The sequence below is a fragment of the Salmo salar genome, chromosome 15 (genome assembly GCF_965601325.2).
Source record: "Salmo salar chromosome 15, fSalSal1, whole genome shotgun sequence".
Lineage (NCBI taxonomy): Eukaryota > Metazoa > Chordata > Actinopteri > Salmoniformes > Salmonidae > Salmo > Salmo salar.
In genome coordinates, this window is record NC_138305.1 from 78,046,562 (window position 1) to 78,064,391 (window position 17,830).

At 42.4% G+C, this 17,830-nt stretch overlaps 1 protein-coding gene across 5 annotated transcripts in view; it reads left to right on the forward strand.

The window, feature by feature from the left end:
- ccdc30 (coiled-coil domain containing 30) overlaps positions 1-17,830 on the forward strand; it is a 52,175-nt gene that overhangs the window by 7,693 nt on the left and 26,652 nt on the right. For all 5 annotated transcript variants that reach the window (XM_045696044.2, XM_082962076.1, XM_045696048.2 and 2 more), the window contains 3 exons: positions 5,511-5,582; positions 8,849-8,964; positions 9,194-9,285. In XM_045696044.2, the coding sequence (XP_045552000.2) occupies positions 5,511-5,582; positions 8,849-8,964; positions 9,194-9,285 (280 nt within the window). The remainder of the gene's footprint in view (positions 1-5,510; positions 5,583-8,848; positions 8,965-9,193; positions 9,286-17,830) is intronic.

The window sequence follows — 17,830 nt, forward strand, 5'->3', positions numbered from 1 at the left end:
CTCGTGCCCTGTGGAGAAGGGGGCATTTTCATCCTATGGGAGCCATGGTAGCCAAAATAATGGCCTGCCCAGCATTTTTATACATGATCCTAAGCATGATGGAATGTTAATTACTTAATTAACTCAGGAACCACAGCTGTGTGGAATCACTTGCTTTCAATATATTTTGTGTTTTTCACTTACTCAAGTGTTTCCATAATTACCTTTGGTACCAAGCAATAACATGACCATCTTCTCAATTCAGAGGATTAATATAAATGATATTCCCCTACACACTTTCTTAGTACACTATTTGCTTGGCAGTTCAGGGTGTAATCCTGCAGTCACACAAATAAAATTAGCATTTGATCTTATCAATCTGTGTTACGGCCCAACAATAACCGGAAGTGATACCATTTGTCAAACACATCAATACATCCCAAGTCAGAAGTTTGGCTTCTTGTCATCAGATGATTGTTGGAAGGGTGGATGGTGGAAGTTGTTTGGCGTGAGTGGTGGTGGAAGCCAGAGTACAGAGTAGGAGAAAGTGGTTGAGTTTCCACCCTGGCTGCACATTTGTGGTACCTGAAAAAGGCAGAACCCCCATAGTGGACAGATGGGTAAGCCAGCAAATGACTGAGGATAAACAGGAGAATGCAGCAGGAAACTCCGGAAAGGAGGCGAGGCCTATAAAATGTACAAATATTGATTATAACAGGCAGGCTTATGTTTGATGCAGTGCTAAATGTGTGCATGTATAGCCTACTTGTAATTTTTTATAATACCATTCCACAAATAGTGCCTTTTGGATAGTGTATTTTTGTCAAATAATTATTTCACCTAATTTTAACATTGTTTAAAGAGCACGTCTTCAACTTCATAAAACATGTTTTCTCATCTCAAGAGGTTAAATTTGTGATATTACAGAGATTTTGTCTAAATTCAGCCAGCAGTTTTGAAACTAGCACTCACGAGCCAAAATGGATCCCTGAAAAATGTGTACAACGTCATATAATGTGTATCACATAATTTTTCTCGAGCCCTGCAGCATGTGCACAAAGAGAGTAAAAATAACTGTGGTGTGCTTGGGCCCACTCTGCAACCTCATTGGACAATACTGGGCTGACCTGATCCCATCTCCTAATCTGGGGATTTTCAGAGAAAACAAATATTGTTAACATGTTTAGTTTGTGTAGATGTATGTGATCCAACTGATAAATTGACTGTTTTATCAAAATGTACACGTCTGAGGGATATAAGACACGGCCCACCTGGTGTTTATTTGCTCAAATGGAAACTGATGCATGGCCATTATAAAAGACCTGCGTGTGTTGGAGTCAATGATGTACAGTGCCAGTCAAAAGTTTGGACACCTACTCATTGTAGAATAATATTGAATACATCAAAACAATGAAATAACAAATATGTAATCATGTAGTAACCAAAAAAGTGTTAAACAAATCAAAATATATTTTATATTTGAGATTCAAGTCACAAAAACCGTCAAGTGCTATGATGAAACTGGCTCTCATGAGGACCACCTCATGAGACCAGGAAAGGAAGACCCAGAGTTACCTCTGCTGCAGAGGATGAGGATTAGAGTTAACTGCACCTCAGATTGCAGCCCAAATAAATGCTTCACAAAGTTCAAGTAACAGACACATCTCAACACCAACTGTTCAGAGGAGACTGCGTCAATCAGCCCTTCATGGTCGAATTGCTGCAAAGAAACCACTACTAAAGGACACCAATAAGAAGAGACTTGCTTGGGCCAAGAAACATGAGCATTGGAAATTAGACCGGTGGAAATCTGTCCTTTGGTCTGATGAGTCCAAATTTGAGATTTTTGGTTCCAACTGCCGTGTCGTTGTGAGACGCAGGGTAGGTGAATGGATGATCTCTGCATGTATGGTTCCCAACGTGAAGCATGGAGGTGTGATGGTGTGGGGGTGCTTTGCTGGTAACATTGTTGGTGATTTATTTAGAATTCAAGGCGCACTTAACCAGCATGGCTACCACAGCATTTTGCAGCGATACGCCATCCCATCTGGCTTGTGCTTAGTGGGGCTATCATTTGTTTTTCAACAGGACAATGACCCAACACACCTCCAGGCTGAGTAAGGGCTATTTGACCAAGAAGGAGAGTGATGGAGTGCTGCATCAGATGACCTGGCCTCCACAATCACTCGACCTGAGATGGTTTGGCATGAGTTGGACTGCAGAGTAAAGGAAAGGCAGCCAACAAGTACTCAGCATATGTGTGAACTCCTTCAAGACTGTTTGAAAAGCATTCCTCATGAAGCTGGTTGAGAGAGTGCCAGGAGTGTGCAAAGCTGTCATCAAGGCAAAGGGTGGCTACTTTGAAAAATCTCAAATATAAAATATATTTTGATTTGTTTAACACTGTTTTGTTTACTACATGATTCCATATGTGTTATTTCATAGTTTTGATGTCTTCACTATTATTCTACACTGTACAAAATAATAAAAATAAAGGAAAACCCTTAACAGTGCATTTGGAAAGTATTCAGACCCCTTGACTTTTTCAACATTTTGTTAAGTTACAGCCTTAAAATTGATTAAATTAAATGTTTTCCTCATTAATCTACACACAATACCCCATAATAACAAAGTGAAAACAGGTTTAAAAACAATTAAAAAACAGATACCTTATTTACAATTCGTACAATATGTTACGAATTTGTAAGTGCTTAAGATCCCATTCAATCTCTAAGTACATAACATTTTGTCCTTGAATCATTTAATTGAAATACTGTAGAATTCCATTCATTGCTATGGAGGACTGCTCCTTCTGAGAAGGAGTACCAATATGGCGGACAGTGGCTTGATAGTCTCATTGGCCAGTACATATGAGTAATATAGGGTTTATTTACAGTCCGATGTTATGGGGCTATTTTGCTTCCACTGGTCCTGGGGCCCTTGTTAAGGTGAACTTTACCAAGTACCAGGACATTTTAACCAAACCTGGCTGCCTCTATCAGGAGGCTGAAACTTGGCTGCAAGTGGATCTTCCAGCAAGACAATAACCCTAAGCATACCACAAAATCCCCCCCCCCAAAAAAATCTTAATTGACCACAAAATCAACATTTTGAAATGGCCATCTCAGTCTCGGGACTTGAACTCCATTGAAAACCTGTGGTTTGAATTGAAGAAGGCAGTCCATAAGAGCAGACGAAGGACATCAAGGATATGGAAAGATTCTTTATGGAGGAATGGTCTAAGATCACTCGCAACATATTCTCCAATCTCCTAAAACATTTTAGAAAAAGGCTGTGTCGTTATCCTTGCAAAGGAGAGGGTGCTGGAGTATTGAAAACAGGGGATACAATCATTTTTACCCATCTTAATAAAAATAATTATACAAAAAATTACTTAAGATCGCTTTCTCTGAGCAATTGTGTAAGTATAAAATAATACTTTTTAGATTTTATGGAGCATACAATATCTCAGTATTTGTATGTATACTGAACAAAAATATAAACGCAACGTGTAAAAAGTTTTGGTCCCATGTTTCATGAGCTGAAGTTAAAGATCACAGAAATGTTCCATATGCACTGAAAGCTTTTTTTCAAATATTTTGTGCACAAATGAGTTTACTTCCCTTTTTGTGAGCATTTCTCCTTTGCCAAGATACTCCACCTGACAGGTGTGGTATATCAAGAAGCTGATTAAACAGCATCATTACACAGGTGCACCTTGTGCTGGGGAATAATAAAAGGGTAATCTACAATGTGCGGTTTTGTCACACAACACAATGCCACAGATGTCTCAAGTTTTGAGGGTACTGTGCAATTGGCATGCTGACTGCAGGAATGTCCACAGAGCTGTTGCCAGAGAATTGAATGTTAATTTGTCTATCATAAGCTGCCTCCAACATTGTTAGTGAATTTGGCAGTACGTCCAACCGGCCTCACAACTGCAGACCATGTGAAGGTTCTGGGCTGGAGTGGATACACATCTGGCTTTTTCACCTGCAGGATCATCTGAGACCAGCCACCCGGAAGCTGATGAAACTGGGTTTGCAAAACTGTCAGAAACCGTCTCAGGGAAGCTCATCTGCATGCTCGTCGTCCTCAATGGGATCTGACTGCAGTTCGGCGTTGTAACCGATTTCAGTGGGCAAATGGTCAACTTCGATGGCCTCTGGCACGCTGGAGAAGTGTGCTCTTCACGGATGAATCCCGGTTTCAACTGTACCAGGCAGATGGCAGACAGTGTGTATGGCTTTGTGTGGGTGAGCGGTTTGCTGATGTCAATGTTGTGAACAGGGTGTCCCATGGTGGCGGTGGGGTTATGGTATGGGCAGGCATAAGCTACAGACAATGAACACAATTTAATTTTATCGATGCACAGAGATATCGTGACAAGATCCTGAGGCCCGTTGTTGTGCCATTCATCTGCTGCCATTACCTCATGTTTCACCATGATAATGCACAGCCCCATGTCGCAAGGATCTGTACACAATTCTTGGAAGCTGAAAATGACCCAGTTTTTCCATGGATGTGTCATCCATTGAGCAGGTTTGGGATGCTTTGAATCAATGTGTACGACAGCGTGTTCCAGTTCCCGCCAATATCCAGCAACTTCCCACAGCCATTGAAGAGGAGTGGGACAACATTCCACAGGCCTCAATCATCAGCTTATGCTAAGGAGATGTTGCGCTGCATGAGGTCACGCCAGATACTGACTGGTTTTCTGATCCACACACCTACCTTTTTTTAAGGTATCTGTGACCAACAGATGCATATCTGTATTCCCAGTAATGTGAAATCCAGAGATTAGGGTCTAATGAATTTATTTAAGTTGACTGATTTCCTTTTATATGAACTGTAACTCAGTCAAATCTTTGAAATTGTTGCATTTTGTATTTTATACACGCTTTTTGCTCATCTTTATCAAGGGATTCGGTCATTCTGGACCCCACTGTATATATCAAAAAGGGCTATAACATAGACTAGGAATTTAGGTAGCATAATGTATAATTAAGCAGTAAGGCCCGGGGGGGGGGGGGGGGGGTGAGATTATATATATATATATATATATATATATATATCCAATATACCACTGCTAAGGGCTGTTCTTAGTGCCTGGACACAGCCCTCAGCTGTGGTATATTGGCCATATACCTATGGTATACAGTCTGATATACCATGGTTGTCAGCCAATCAGCATTCAGTGCTCAAACCACCCAGTTTATAATACATGTTTAACACTTTTAAATGCTCCCACAATATTATAATAATAACACATTTATTTCTTATGATTTTCACACACAACGGGAAAGGAGAATATGCCGCAGTGTTGCATCACCATGAAAGGATTGCTAATGTGCAGGAGGGAAGTTCATCCCTTTACACCATAACATGAGAAATGTTGGGAATTTTTCACAATTATTTTTAAACAATTTAATCAAGTGTGATATTAGTGAGAAAAATGCTGGCGTAATAGAAGTGTGTAGCCTGCTCTTAAAATCATGTCACAATTTTGTCATTTGTAAAAAAAAATGTAGGACCTGAGCTTGAGCGAACTGGTCAAGAGGTGGAGAGCCTGAGGAAGGAGGTGGACAAGCTGAAGCAATGTGGTGAGATACTTGTGTTGCCTTGACCTTGATAGCTCCTCTTCCATCAATTTCTTTTCACAATCCATATTAACGCGGAGTCTCAATAAGCTCCGTTATTGACTGAAGCCAGTTGGTGACTTATGCACACAAAGTGTGTAAGGTAGGCTAACTTAAACTACTGTTAGGAAACAAACTAGCCAGTCTACAGAAAACTCTTGCTATGTCTAGGGGTTCTGTGTGTGTGTGTGTGTGTGTGTGTGTGTGTGTGTGTGTGTGTGTGTGTGTGTGTGTGTGTGTGGTGTGTGTGTGTGTGTGTGTGTATATAATATATACACACACTACCGTTCAAAAGTTTGGTGTCACTTAGAAATATCCTTGTTTTTGAAAGAAAGCACTTTTTGTCCATTTTTTAAATAACATCAAATTGATAAGAAATACAGTGTATACATTGTTAATGTTGTAGATGACTATTGTAGCTGGAAACGGCTGATTTTTAATGGAATAGCAACATAGGCGTCAGAGGCCCATTATCAGCAACCATCACTCCTGTGTTCCAATGGCACGTTGTGTTAGCTAATCCAAGTTAATCATTTTAAAAGGCCAATTGATCATTAGAAAACCCTTTTGCAATTATGTTGGCACAGCTGAAAACTGTTGTCCTGATTTAAAGAAGCAATACAACTTGCCTTCTTTAGACTAGTTGAGTATCTGGAGCGTCAGCATTTGTGGGTTCAATTACAGGCTCAAAATGTCCATAAACAAGGACCTTTCTTCTGAAACTCGTCAGTCTATTCTTGTTTTGAGAAATGAAGGCTACTCCATGTGAGAAATTACCAAGAAACTGAAGATCTCGTACAACGCTGTGTACTACTCCCTTCACAGAACAGCGCAAATTTACTCTTAACCAGAATAGTAGGAGGCCCCGGTGCACAACTCGGCAAGAGGACAAGTACATTAGAGTGTCTAGTTTGAGCCTCACAAGTCCTCAACTGGCAGCTTCATTAAATAGTACCCGCAAACACCAGTCTCAAGGTCAATGGTGAAGAGGCGACTCCGGCATGCTGGCCTTCTAGGCAGAGTTGCAAAGAAAAAGCCATATCTCAGACTGGCCAATAAAAAGATAAGATTAAGATGGGCAAAAGAACACAGACACTGGACAGAGGAACTCTGCCTAGAAGGCCAGCATCCCGGAGTCGCCTCTTCACTGTTGATGTTGAGACTGGTGTTTTGCGGGTACTATTTAATGAAGCTGCCAGTTGAGGACTTGAGGCGTCTGTTTCTCAAACTAGACGCGCTAATGTTCATGTCCCCTTGCTCAGTTGTGCACCGGGGACTCCCACTCTTTCTATTCTTGTTCGAGCCAGTTTGCGCTGTTCTGTGAAGGGAGTAGTACACAGCGTTGTACGAGATCTTTCAACCACTCCACAAATTTCTTGTCAACAAACTATAGTTTTGGCAATTCGGTTAGGACATCAACTTTGTGCATGACACAAGTAATTTTTCCAACAATTGTTTACAGACAGATTATTTCACTTATAATTCACTGTATCACAATTCCAGTGGGTCAGAAGTGTACATACATTAGGTTGACAGTGCCTTTAAACAGCTTGGAAAATTCCAGAAAATAATGTAATGGCTTTAGAAGCTTCTGATAGGCTAATTCACATAATTTGAGTCAATTGGAGGTGTACCCGTGGATGTATTTCAAGGCCTACTTTCAAACTCAGTGCCTCTTTTATTGACATCATGGGAAAATCAAAAGAAATCAGCCAAGACCTCAGAAAAACAATTGTAGACCTCCACAAGTCGTGTTCATCCTTGGGAGCAATTTCCAAATGTCTGAAGGTACCACGTTCATCTGTACAAACAATAGTATGCAAGTATAAACACCATGGGACCACGCAGCCGTCATACCGCTCAGGAAGGAGACGCGTTCTGTCTCCTAGAGATGAACATGCTTTGGTGCGAAAAGTGCAAATCAATCCCAGAATAACAGAAAAGGACCTCGTGAAGATGCTGGAGGAAACGGGTACAAAAGTATCTATATCCACAGTAAAACGAGTCCTATATCGACATAACCTGAAAGGAAGAAGCTCAGCAAGGAAGAAGCCACTGCTCCAAAACCGCCATAAAAAAGCCAGACTACGGTTTGCAACTGCACATGGGGACAAAGATCGGACTTTTTGGAGAAATATCCTCTGGTCTGATGAAACAAAAATAGAACTGTTTGGCCATAATGACCATCGTTATGTTTGGAGGAAAAAGGGGAGGCTTGCAAGTCGAAGAACACCATCCCAACCGTGAAGCACTGGTTGGCAGCATCATGTTGTGGGGGTGCTTTGCTGCAGGAGGGACTGGTGCACTTCACAAAATAGATGGCATCATGAGGGAGGAAAATTATGTGGATATATTGAAGCAACATCAACACATCAGTCAGGAATTTAAAGCTTGGTCGCACATGGGTCTTCCAAATGGACAATGACCCCAAGAATACTTCCAAAGTTGTGGCAAAAGTGCCGCAAAAGGGCCACTTCTGGAGGAAACCTGGCACCATCCCTACAGTGAAGCATGGTGGTGGCAGCATCATGCTGTGGGGATGTTTTTCATCAGCAGGGACTGGGAGACTAGTCAGGATCGAGGGAAAGATGAACGGAGCAAAGTACAGAGAGATCATTGATGAAAACCTGCTCCAGAGCGCTCAGGACCTCCGACTGGGGTGAAGGTTCACCTTCCAACAGGACAACGACCCTAAGCACACAGCCAAGACAATGCAGGAGTCTCTGAATGTCCTTGATTGGCCCAACCACAGCCTGGACTTGAACCCGATCGAACATCTCTGGAGACAACTGAAAAAAGCTGTGCAGCGTGTCTACCCATCCAACCTGACAGGCTTGAGAGAATCTGCAGAGAAGAATGGGAGAAACTCCCCAAATACAGGTGTGCCCACGCTTGTAGCGACATACCGAAGAAGACTGGTGCTTCAACAAAGGACTGAGTAAAGGGTCTGAATACTTATGTCAAATGTGATATTTCAGTACATTTTTTTATACATTTGCTAAAATTTCTAAAAACCCGTTTTTGCTTTGTCAGTATGGGGTAATATGTGTAGATTGATGGGGAGGGACAATTTAATCTGTTTTAGAATAAGGCTGGAACGTATCAAAATGAGTAAAAAGTGAAGGGTTCTGAACTTTCCCAATGCACTGTAATAGCACTTATTAAGTAGCACTTTATTTGTGGAGGTCCATGTGAAGCCCCTTTATACAATGCCTGTTTGTTTTCCTTAGATACGCTGGAGCTGCAGAAGGCGAAGGAGCACAACGAAAGACTGGATGGGGAAATCCGGGTTCTGAGAGAGCGAGTACGCTCCCTGGACTCTGAGAAGAAAACCCTCTTACAGATGGTGCGCGTTGACTAAACATATAAGCCTACTTTTGGGCCCTAAAATATTGGGTTACCACATATTACCTAGCTGATCCTTTGTAAGCTCGAACAGTAATGTCACAGACTGACAGACAAACTCTCATCACTATGGGATGTGGTTAGTACTTTTATGAGCCTTGTGAAGTAGAGTGAGGCTGTTTCCTATACAGAAGGAATGATGTGTGTACAACAATGTTTGTATTTGTCAGGGGGAGGGCAATAGCAGTGAGCACCCTAAAGATCTGCCTACGCTGTTGTTGACAACATCGAAACCTGAGGAGCAGGAGCAGATTCATAAAAGGTATGGATGCACACTCAGCCCCATTGCAATAAATACGTTTATCCTGCATCTGTAGAATCATTTTGTTCAGAGGTCTTTCTCTGGTTGTGCTGACCAGGAGTCACCTCATGTCAGTCATGTCCACATGTCAGTCATAAGAAGTAGCATTCACTGTGTTCAATCAAATGTATTTAATGAAGCCCTTTTACGTCAGCAGTTGCCGTTCACCAATGATCTGACGTCTTTCTTGTTCTCTGTAGTGGCTTCCTTTCCTCTTTACCATAGCCGCTGCCCAAGCATGAAGCGGGATTGTTTGGTACGCATACAGTCAAGGTTTCCAAACGGCCAAACATTCAATGAGATCCAGGGATATGGTGCAACAAAAATGTTTATTCTTCTTATATCTAACAAAAAAATTATTATCCAATCAACTTAAAGCATAGATTACTTGATATGGAAAATACATATGACCTGTTTTTTATGTCTGTATGGTCAAAAAACTATACCGCTCCCGCGTCTAGCAAGGACTCCTCTCCCCAAAGGCCCAACTTCCTGCCTTTATCCTAACACACTTATCACAGTACAAAGAATGGGAAAGAGGGGGGGGGGCAAAAACTAAGTTGCACTAACAACAAATTAATACATCTCAATCAGGTAAATATAAATCATGAAGGTACGTACCTAATATTTCATCATATACATGAATATTTAATACACAGGTTCCCTGTGGCTCAGTTGGTAGAGCATGGTGTTTGCAACGCCAGCATGGTGTGTGCAATGCCAGGGTTGTGGGTTCGATTCCCACGGGGGGCCAGTACAAAAAAAAAAATGCATGAAATGAAATGTATGCATTCACTACTGTAAGTCGCTCTGGATAAGAGCGTCTGCTAAATGACTAAAATGTAAATGTAAATTTACACAAATGTACATGGAGCTCTGTATATTCTGTCTTTAATACAAATATGTCCAAATCGGCTCTAACATACCGGCCACTAATTGTTGACTGCACTGAATGCACAACAATTACTTAATTTTCAAACGTAGAGCCAATACACAAAACATTCTATACCAGAGTATTATTACAGTTCATAGCTATATACAAATATACAAGGTACCATATAGGAAAATAGTCCATAGATCTCAGTCTGAGTTGAAGTGTTCAGGTGTTCAACTTCCAAAAATGTCAAGAGTTTGACATCCAAAAATGTATGACTACGACATCAAAGAATGTAAGAGTACGACATCAACGAATCAGAGGTGCACGTGATTCAAAGATGGAGCACTGTGTGTGTGTGTGTGTGTGTGTGTGTGTGTGTGTGTGTGTGTGTGTGTGTGTGTGTGTGTGTGTGTGTGTGTGTGTGTGTGTATATCTCACTCCGTCACCTCAAGGAGCAGACAGAGTTTATTGATAGGTCTCTGTAAGATATTGGTCTTGGTCTTAGCCATGATGCTCCGGACAAGACCTTTGGCCCCTGGCAAAGCCTCCACCACACGCCCCATTAGCCAAGAGTTCCTTGGGGCGGTGTCATCGACGATGACCACAAGGTCACCAGGACTGAAGTTTCTCTTAGTTTTGTTCCACTTGTTCCGCTCCTGCATAAGTGGAAGATACTCCCTGATCCATCTCTTCCAAAAGAGGTCAGTAATATATTGTACTTGCTTCCATCTCCTTCGTGAGTATAGGTCGCTTCTCTGGAATAGTCCTGGTGGCAGGACTGGCTTTGCTTTCAGATGAAGCAGATGGTTCGGGGTCAGGGGTTGTAGATCATTAGGGTCATTTGTTACAGTTGTGATTGGTCTGTCGTTCATAATCGCCTCAACTTCACACAAGGCTGTCTGCAAAGCCTCATCATCTAATACTTGCTCTTTAAGGACTGAATAGAGGATCCTTTTGACCAGTCGGATCAACCTCTTCCCCCCCCCCCCATGGTGGGCTCCAGAGGGAGGATTGAATGACCATGTCACTCCTTCCTTCAGTAATTCATTTTGAATCTTGTTGTGATCCAGCTCTTTCAGAACTTCTCCTAGCTCTCTGTGTGTTCCAACAAAGTTGGTGCCATTGTCTGTTCTGATACTTGTTACTGGGCCCCTTCGACAGATGAACCAGCGCAGGGCATTGATGCAGGAATCAGTATCCAGATAACTAGCAACTTCTAGATGGACACCTCGACTCACAAGGCAAGTAAAGATCACACCATACCGCTTCAGATGAACGCGGCCTCGCTTCACCTCTATGGGGCCGAAGTAATCTATGTCCACATGGGTGAAAGGTGGCAAATCAGGTGACACCCGATCTTGTGGAAGGTCGGCCATCTTCTGTTCTCCAGCTCTAGCTTGCATCTGCCTGCAGAAGACACAGCTCTTAAGGATCTTCCTTGCTAAGGAGTTGGCACAGGGTATCCAATATCGCTGGCGAAGTCTAGAAAGCATGTGACCTCTCCCAGAGTGGCCAACCTGCTCATGGATGTGGAGTAAGATCAGTCTGGAGATGTAGGAGTCTTTGGGCAGGATCATAGGATTCTTTAGTTCCGTAGGCATAGCAGCTTTGCTTAACCTTCCTCCCACTCTCAGAATGCCATTGTCAACAATTGGATCAAGCTTACAGATTGAGCCGCTTCTCTTGGCACATTGTTTTCCTTTCACAACTAGTGCAATTTCTTGTTTAAAGTGCTGTCGTTGCTCAAATCGAATGATGACCTTTTCTGCTTCATCTCGGTCATCCACAGACAGACTTTCTTTTCCAAATGGCAGTTTGAACTTGTCAATTTGTTCCTTAAATGAGTTTATCAGACTCTGATCTGATCCTGGATCAGTTTGTGTGAAAACTTTCCTTTTCTGGCTTAACTGTAGAAGAAGTCTCTTCAGTTTCAGCATCCAGGCAACTGCTTTCTTCAAGCTGTTCCATGTTGAATAGTACTCAATCAGTTTGTTGGTCGGACTCTTTTCTTCCACACATGTACTGTTTACGATGACGTCTTTTCTCACCTCTGGATCACCCGAAGGGATGGAGCCAAGCTCCTCGGGGACTTTCGGCCATTTTGTTTCTGTTTTCTCCAGGAATTCTGGTCCTTTGCGCCATCTCTTTGAGTTCAGGAAAATTTCAACATGTAATCCTCTTGAGGCATCATCGGCTGGGTTGTGTTTGGAGTTCAAATACCTCCACTGTTTTGCTTTCGATAGGTCACGGATCATAGCAACCCTATTAGCCACAAAGGTATGGAATCTCTTGGTATCGTTGCGGATGTAGTTTAGCACAGACTGGCTGTCTGTCCAGAAAGTTGACTCCTCAAGTTCAATCTGGAGCTCCAGCCTTAACATCCTGTCCACTCGCACTGCCAATGTTGCTGCAGCACGTTCCAGTCTGGGGATCGTCATCTGCTTGAGTGGAGTCACCCTTGATTTCCCCAGTATGAATGCGATGTGGACCTTTTCCATACTGTTTGTGAACCTAAGGTAGCTTGCCGTGCCATAACCTTGTTCACTTGCGTCACCGAAGTGATGCAGCTGTGCGATCTTGACTTGACCAAAGTTCTCAGGCATCATACACCTGTCTATCTGGAATCTGGAGAGCTGGTCTAGCTTTGAGAGCCATCTCTTCCATGAAATAGAGTGTTCTTCGGGGATGACTTCGGCCCATCCACACTTTAGCTTGCAGAGCACTTCAAGAATTTGCTTTGCCTTTAATACGAATGGGGCGAGGAAACCTAATGGATCATAAACAGAGCTGACAGTTGAGAGAATACCTCTTTTTGTAAGGGGTCTGTTCTTGACAGTGACTCAGAAGGTAAACGCATCACTTTCAATGTTCCATCGGATTCCAAGTGCTCTTTCAACAGGCAGCTTTTCTCTGTCCAGGTCCAGTTATTTTATCTGTTTGGCTTTGTGTTCATCAGGGATGGAAGCCAGCACAGCACGGCTGTTGCTGACCCACTTAGTCAATTTGAACCCACCCTAAGAGCACACATCCCTGAGGTTTTTTGTGAGAGGTATGGCTTGTTCTTCTGTGGCCACTGACTTGAGGCAGTCATCAACATAGAAGTTGGACTTGACTGTTTGAATCACCTCTTCTTCGTACCTCTCACAGTTGTCTTTCGCAGTGCAAAGTTTGCACAACTTGGAGAGGATATAGCACCGAAAAGATGTACCGTCATTCTGTACTCCTCCAATCTTTTGTTAGTATCACCATCCGGCCACCATAGGAATCGCAGGAAGTCTAAGTCATCTTCATGGACACGTACTTGATGGAACATTCCTTTAATGTCTGCCTTCATGGCAATGTGCTCTTGCCGAAATCTTAGCAAGACTCCTATAAGCGTGTTTGCCAGGTCAGGGCCTTGAAGGAGTTCACTGTTGAGAGATGTGCCTTTATAGGATGATGAACAGTCAAACACCACTCGTATTGTTCCTTTGCACTTATGGTGAATGCCATGGTGTGGTATGTACCATACCTTGCCTTTCTCTCTGAGAAGCTGTTCTTGTGGTACCTTCTCGGCATAAACTTTTGTTATCATCTCTTCCATGAAGCCTTTGTACTCTGCAGCGTAACCTTAATCCTTCTTGAACTTCCTGATGATATTTAGAGCCCGCTGCTTTGCCATGTCACGATTGTTCGGCAGGACTACATGTTTGTTGCGAAAGAGCAACGGTAAGTAGTAGTGACGGTCTTTGAGGGTTATGGAGCTTGATACTATCTCCACAAACTTACGATCCTCAGCTGACATCTCACTTTTCTCTTCATACTCTCTCTCAGGGAGGTCATGGTTGTACTGATTTACAAGAAGAACCCCCAGGTCAGCCATTGACATACGATTGGCCATCACTGTAGGACATCCAGATTCTTCTGCCATGGTACAATTGTTATGAGGACCGTTCATCACCCATCCAAAGAGGGTTTTCACTGCATACGGTCCGTTGCCTTGGCTATTTATGATTTGCCAGGGTTCCATTGCCTTTGGAGCATTTACACCAATCAGGAGTTTGACGTTGGCATCAATTTCCTTCAACTGAACCTCTTTCAGGTATGGCCACCTTTTGAGATCTTTCTGAGTGGGAATGTTCTCTCTTTTCACTGGGATCTTATTTTGAGTGTAGACTTTTGGTAATGCAAGAAATGTGTTGCCTTCCACGTTGCCAATCTCTAATCCAGATATCTCAAAGCTCTTGGTAGGACTCTCCTGCCCCATTGTGCGTAGCAGAATTTCAGCCTCACTGCATTTAGCTTTCAGCTGCCTCATGAGTCTCTCCGTACAAAATGTTGCTGAGCTACCAGAATTGAGAAACACATAGGTTAACACAGTCTTGCTTCCATTTGCCACCTTTACTTGAACTGGCACAATTGCAAGTGCACAATCTGTACCGGTCCCGGTATCGTCACCAAGAGCACTGCTGACAGTCTCCTCCCGCTTTACTGCTACACCACTCATATCTGCCTTTTGAGAACTAAATCTCTCTCTTCCTTCAATGTGCAGGATAGTGGGGTGCTTTCTTTGACAGCTCTGACTGGTCATCCTTCTTTTACATTCTTTGCTTAAGTGTCCTCTCATCAAACAGCCAAAACAAAGGCCTTTTGATCTCAGAAACTCAACCTTGGATTCATGTGGCTGTGCCTTCACCTGTTGACAGTCAACCAATAAATGCTCTCCAGCACAAAATACACGAGATACTGGGAGCATCAGAAGGGTAGGTACCTGGTACCTGTTTGTTCTTTTAGAGGTTTTTCAGAGTCACAATCTGCCACTACAGCTACTGCAGTGGCAAAGCTACTTCCCCTACTCTTGGACTTGAACTGCTGTTTAAAGTCAGCATCTGTTTTGGTTTTTAAAAACGTTTTGTTGGACAGGGGATCTTGAATATCTCCATACAACGGATCCTGCAGTATTTTGGCCTGTTTTTCCATGAACGTCACAAGGTCACTGAACTGGGCCCTCAGGTGGCTTCTCTCTAAAATATCACATGCCGTAGACATGCCATTTTTCCCTTAGTTTGTAGGGAAGTTTTGACATGATCAACTTCATGTTGGAGGGAAGATTAAGCTCTTCCATGTTCTGTAGGTCTTGCATAGCATTACAGCAACCTCTTAGAGTGCATAACCACCCAGTCCCTTTCCATCATCTGGTTTGATGTTTGTCCAGTTCCAAGCTTTTTCCATGTAAGCAGTGGTGACTTTGATTTCATTGCCAAAGTGTTCCTTTAGCAACCTCTTAGCCTCTACATAGCCTCTTCTGGCTTCCATATGCAGACAACTACATACCAGATCCTTGGGCTGACCAGTGGTGTACTGTTCCAGGTAATAGAGCCTATCCTGGTGACTGCTTGTCTTATCTTCTATACCATGCTCAAATGCACGCATGAATGGCCTAAAGTTTAGAGGATCACCGTCAAACATAGGTGGGAGTGTGGCCTGTTTGAGCTGTAGTACAAGGAGGTCAGCAATTTCATTCTGCCTTTGCATGACAGTAGAGAGGTTATCATGGCTGGTATTGTGGCTGATACCCGCAGTGTTGATTCTGTGTTGATTGCTAGACCTTGCTGTTGGCTGCTGAAGGGTGTGGTTTATGACTGTTTTCTGAATAGGTTTTGATGGCTTTGTGGTCGGTTGTTGTAAAACTCTTTGTAGTGGGGTCTTTGGAACTGCACCTAATGCAGCAAACTCAACAGGTGATGGTTCAGGTTCCTCATAGACCTCGGGTTCCTGGTTCTCAAAATAAGAGGTCATTCCATATTCTTGGCTTAGTAAATGGGCTGCCACAGCATGGGATTGAGAAGTTGACTCAACACTCTCCAGGACCTTCAGTTTGGCATTATATGCTGCTATGTCCGTTTCCAGTGCCATTTTCTCCATCCTAACATTCAGTTGCACATTCTGTTGTTCCAGTTGAGCTTTCTCCAGTTCCAATGCATGCTTGTCCTGTAATGATGCTTGGCGAGCTAGTAGAGCTGCTTGTTCTGCCTCAGCTTTTAGGCGTGCAGAGGACACTGAGGAAGCAGTCTTAGAATACTCTGTATTACTTGATGTTTTTGACACATTGGAAATGCTGTCGTGTGGTTCAATGAGCGTTTGTGGCTCAACTTCAGCTTTTTTTCCATATTTCCACCTTTTTCAGGAAATGTTAATAAGTTGTCATTCTTGGTTGATAATAGTTCATGCTTTCCTGTTCCTCCTCTGTGACTGACTATCTCTAGCACAGATTCGTGAGCATTCTTAAAGTCATTGAGAACAGCATCAAATGCTTCAAGACTCTCATTCACAGTTTCAATATTTCCTCCATCAACAAGAAGGACTTTTATTTCATTAATTTTGTGTGTACACACTCCAAGTTTGTCTCTCCGGGCTGCATAGAGTGAATTTAGATGCTCCTCTGCCCTCTCCAGTGGAGTCTTATTTGGGATTTCATCCTCCATCATTCACTTTTAGTTCACTCAATTTACAATGACACAGTTGTTGGTTTGATTGTTAAACGTAATGCCCCTTTGGACCTCCTTTAATGCTTTAAAAACAGTCATCCATTTCAGCAAATTGATCCATTTTGAATTGAACATGTGCAAGTTCGGCATTTTAGATGCGTTTTAAACATTTCATCCCATTTATAAGTTTTGTCCCTTTAATGAAGTTTAAACACGAAGTATCTTTAGATCCTTAAGTTGCATTCGTTGCGTTGATGCATTGCATTTCCACGTTAGGCCAAATATTAGACATATGATTAGGCTACATTGTGCATAGGATCTCAGTGTTTCCCAAACTTAAACTTCCTAATTGTTTTCGCAGCGCTGTGTTTTGAATTCTATTTCCAAGTTTATCAAACATTCCAATTATAAGCACATTTGCGCTACCATAATATGCATGATCAATGATCACATTCAACAGGGCAGCTCATTCATTCGCAGTGGTTACTCACGGCTGGCGAATTCTAGGAGTTCAAGTCCTTCCAAGCGAGCCGTCCTTATGGTCCGAATGCAATTACAAATAGAACAATATCCAGCGTGTGTCCGAACCTGAGATTTCCTTCCGATAGCAATCCTTCACTGAGTTTTTTTACTTGATTGTAGTGGCTTCCTTTCCTCTTTACCATAGCCACTGCCCAAGCCTGAAGCGGGGTTGTTTGGTACGCATACAGTCCACACTCAAGGTATCCAAACGGCCAAACATTCAATGAGATCCAGGGATATGGTACAACAAAAATGTTTATTCTTCTTATATCTAACAAAAAAAGTATTATCCAATCAACTTAAACCATAGATTACTTGATATGGAAAATACATAATATGACCTGTCTGTATGGTCAAAAAACTATACCGCTCCCACGTCTAGCAAGGATTCCTCTCCCCAAAGGCCCAACTTCCTGCCTTTATCCTAACACACTTACCACAGTACAATGAATGGGCAAGAGGGGGGGCCAAAAACTAAGTTACACTAACAACAAATGAATACATCTCAATCAGGTGAATATAAATCATAAAGGTACGTACCTAATATGTCATCATATACATTAATATTTAATATACACTGCTCAAAAAAATAAAGGGAACACTTAAACAACACAATGTAACTCCAAGTCAATCACACTTC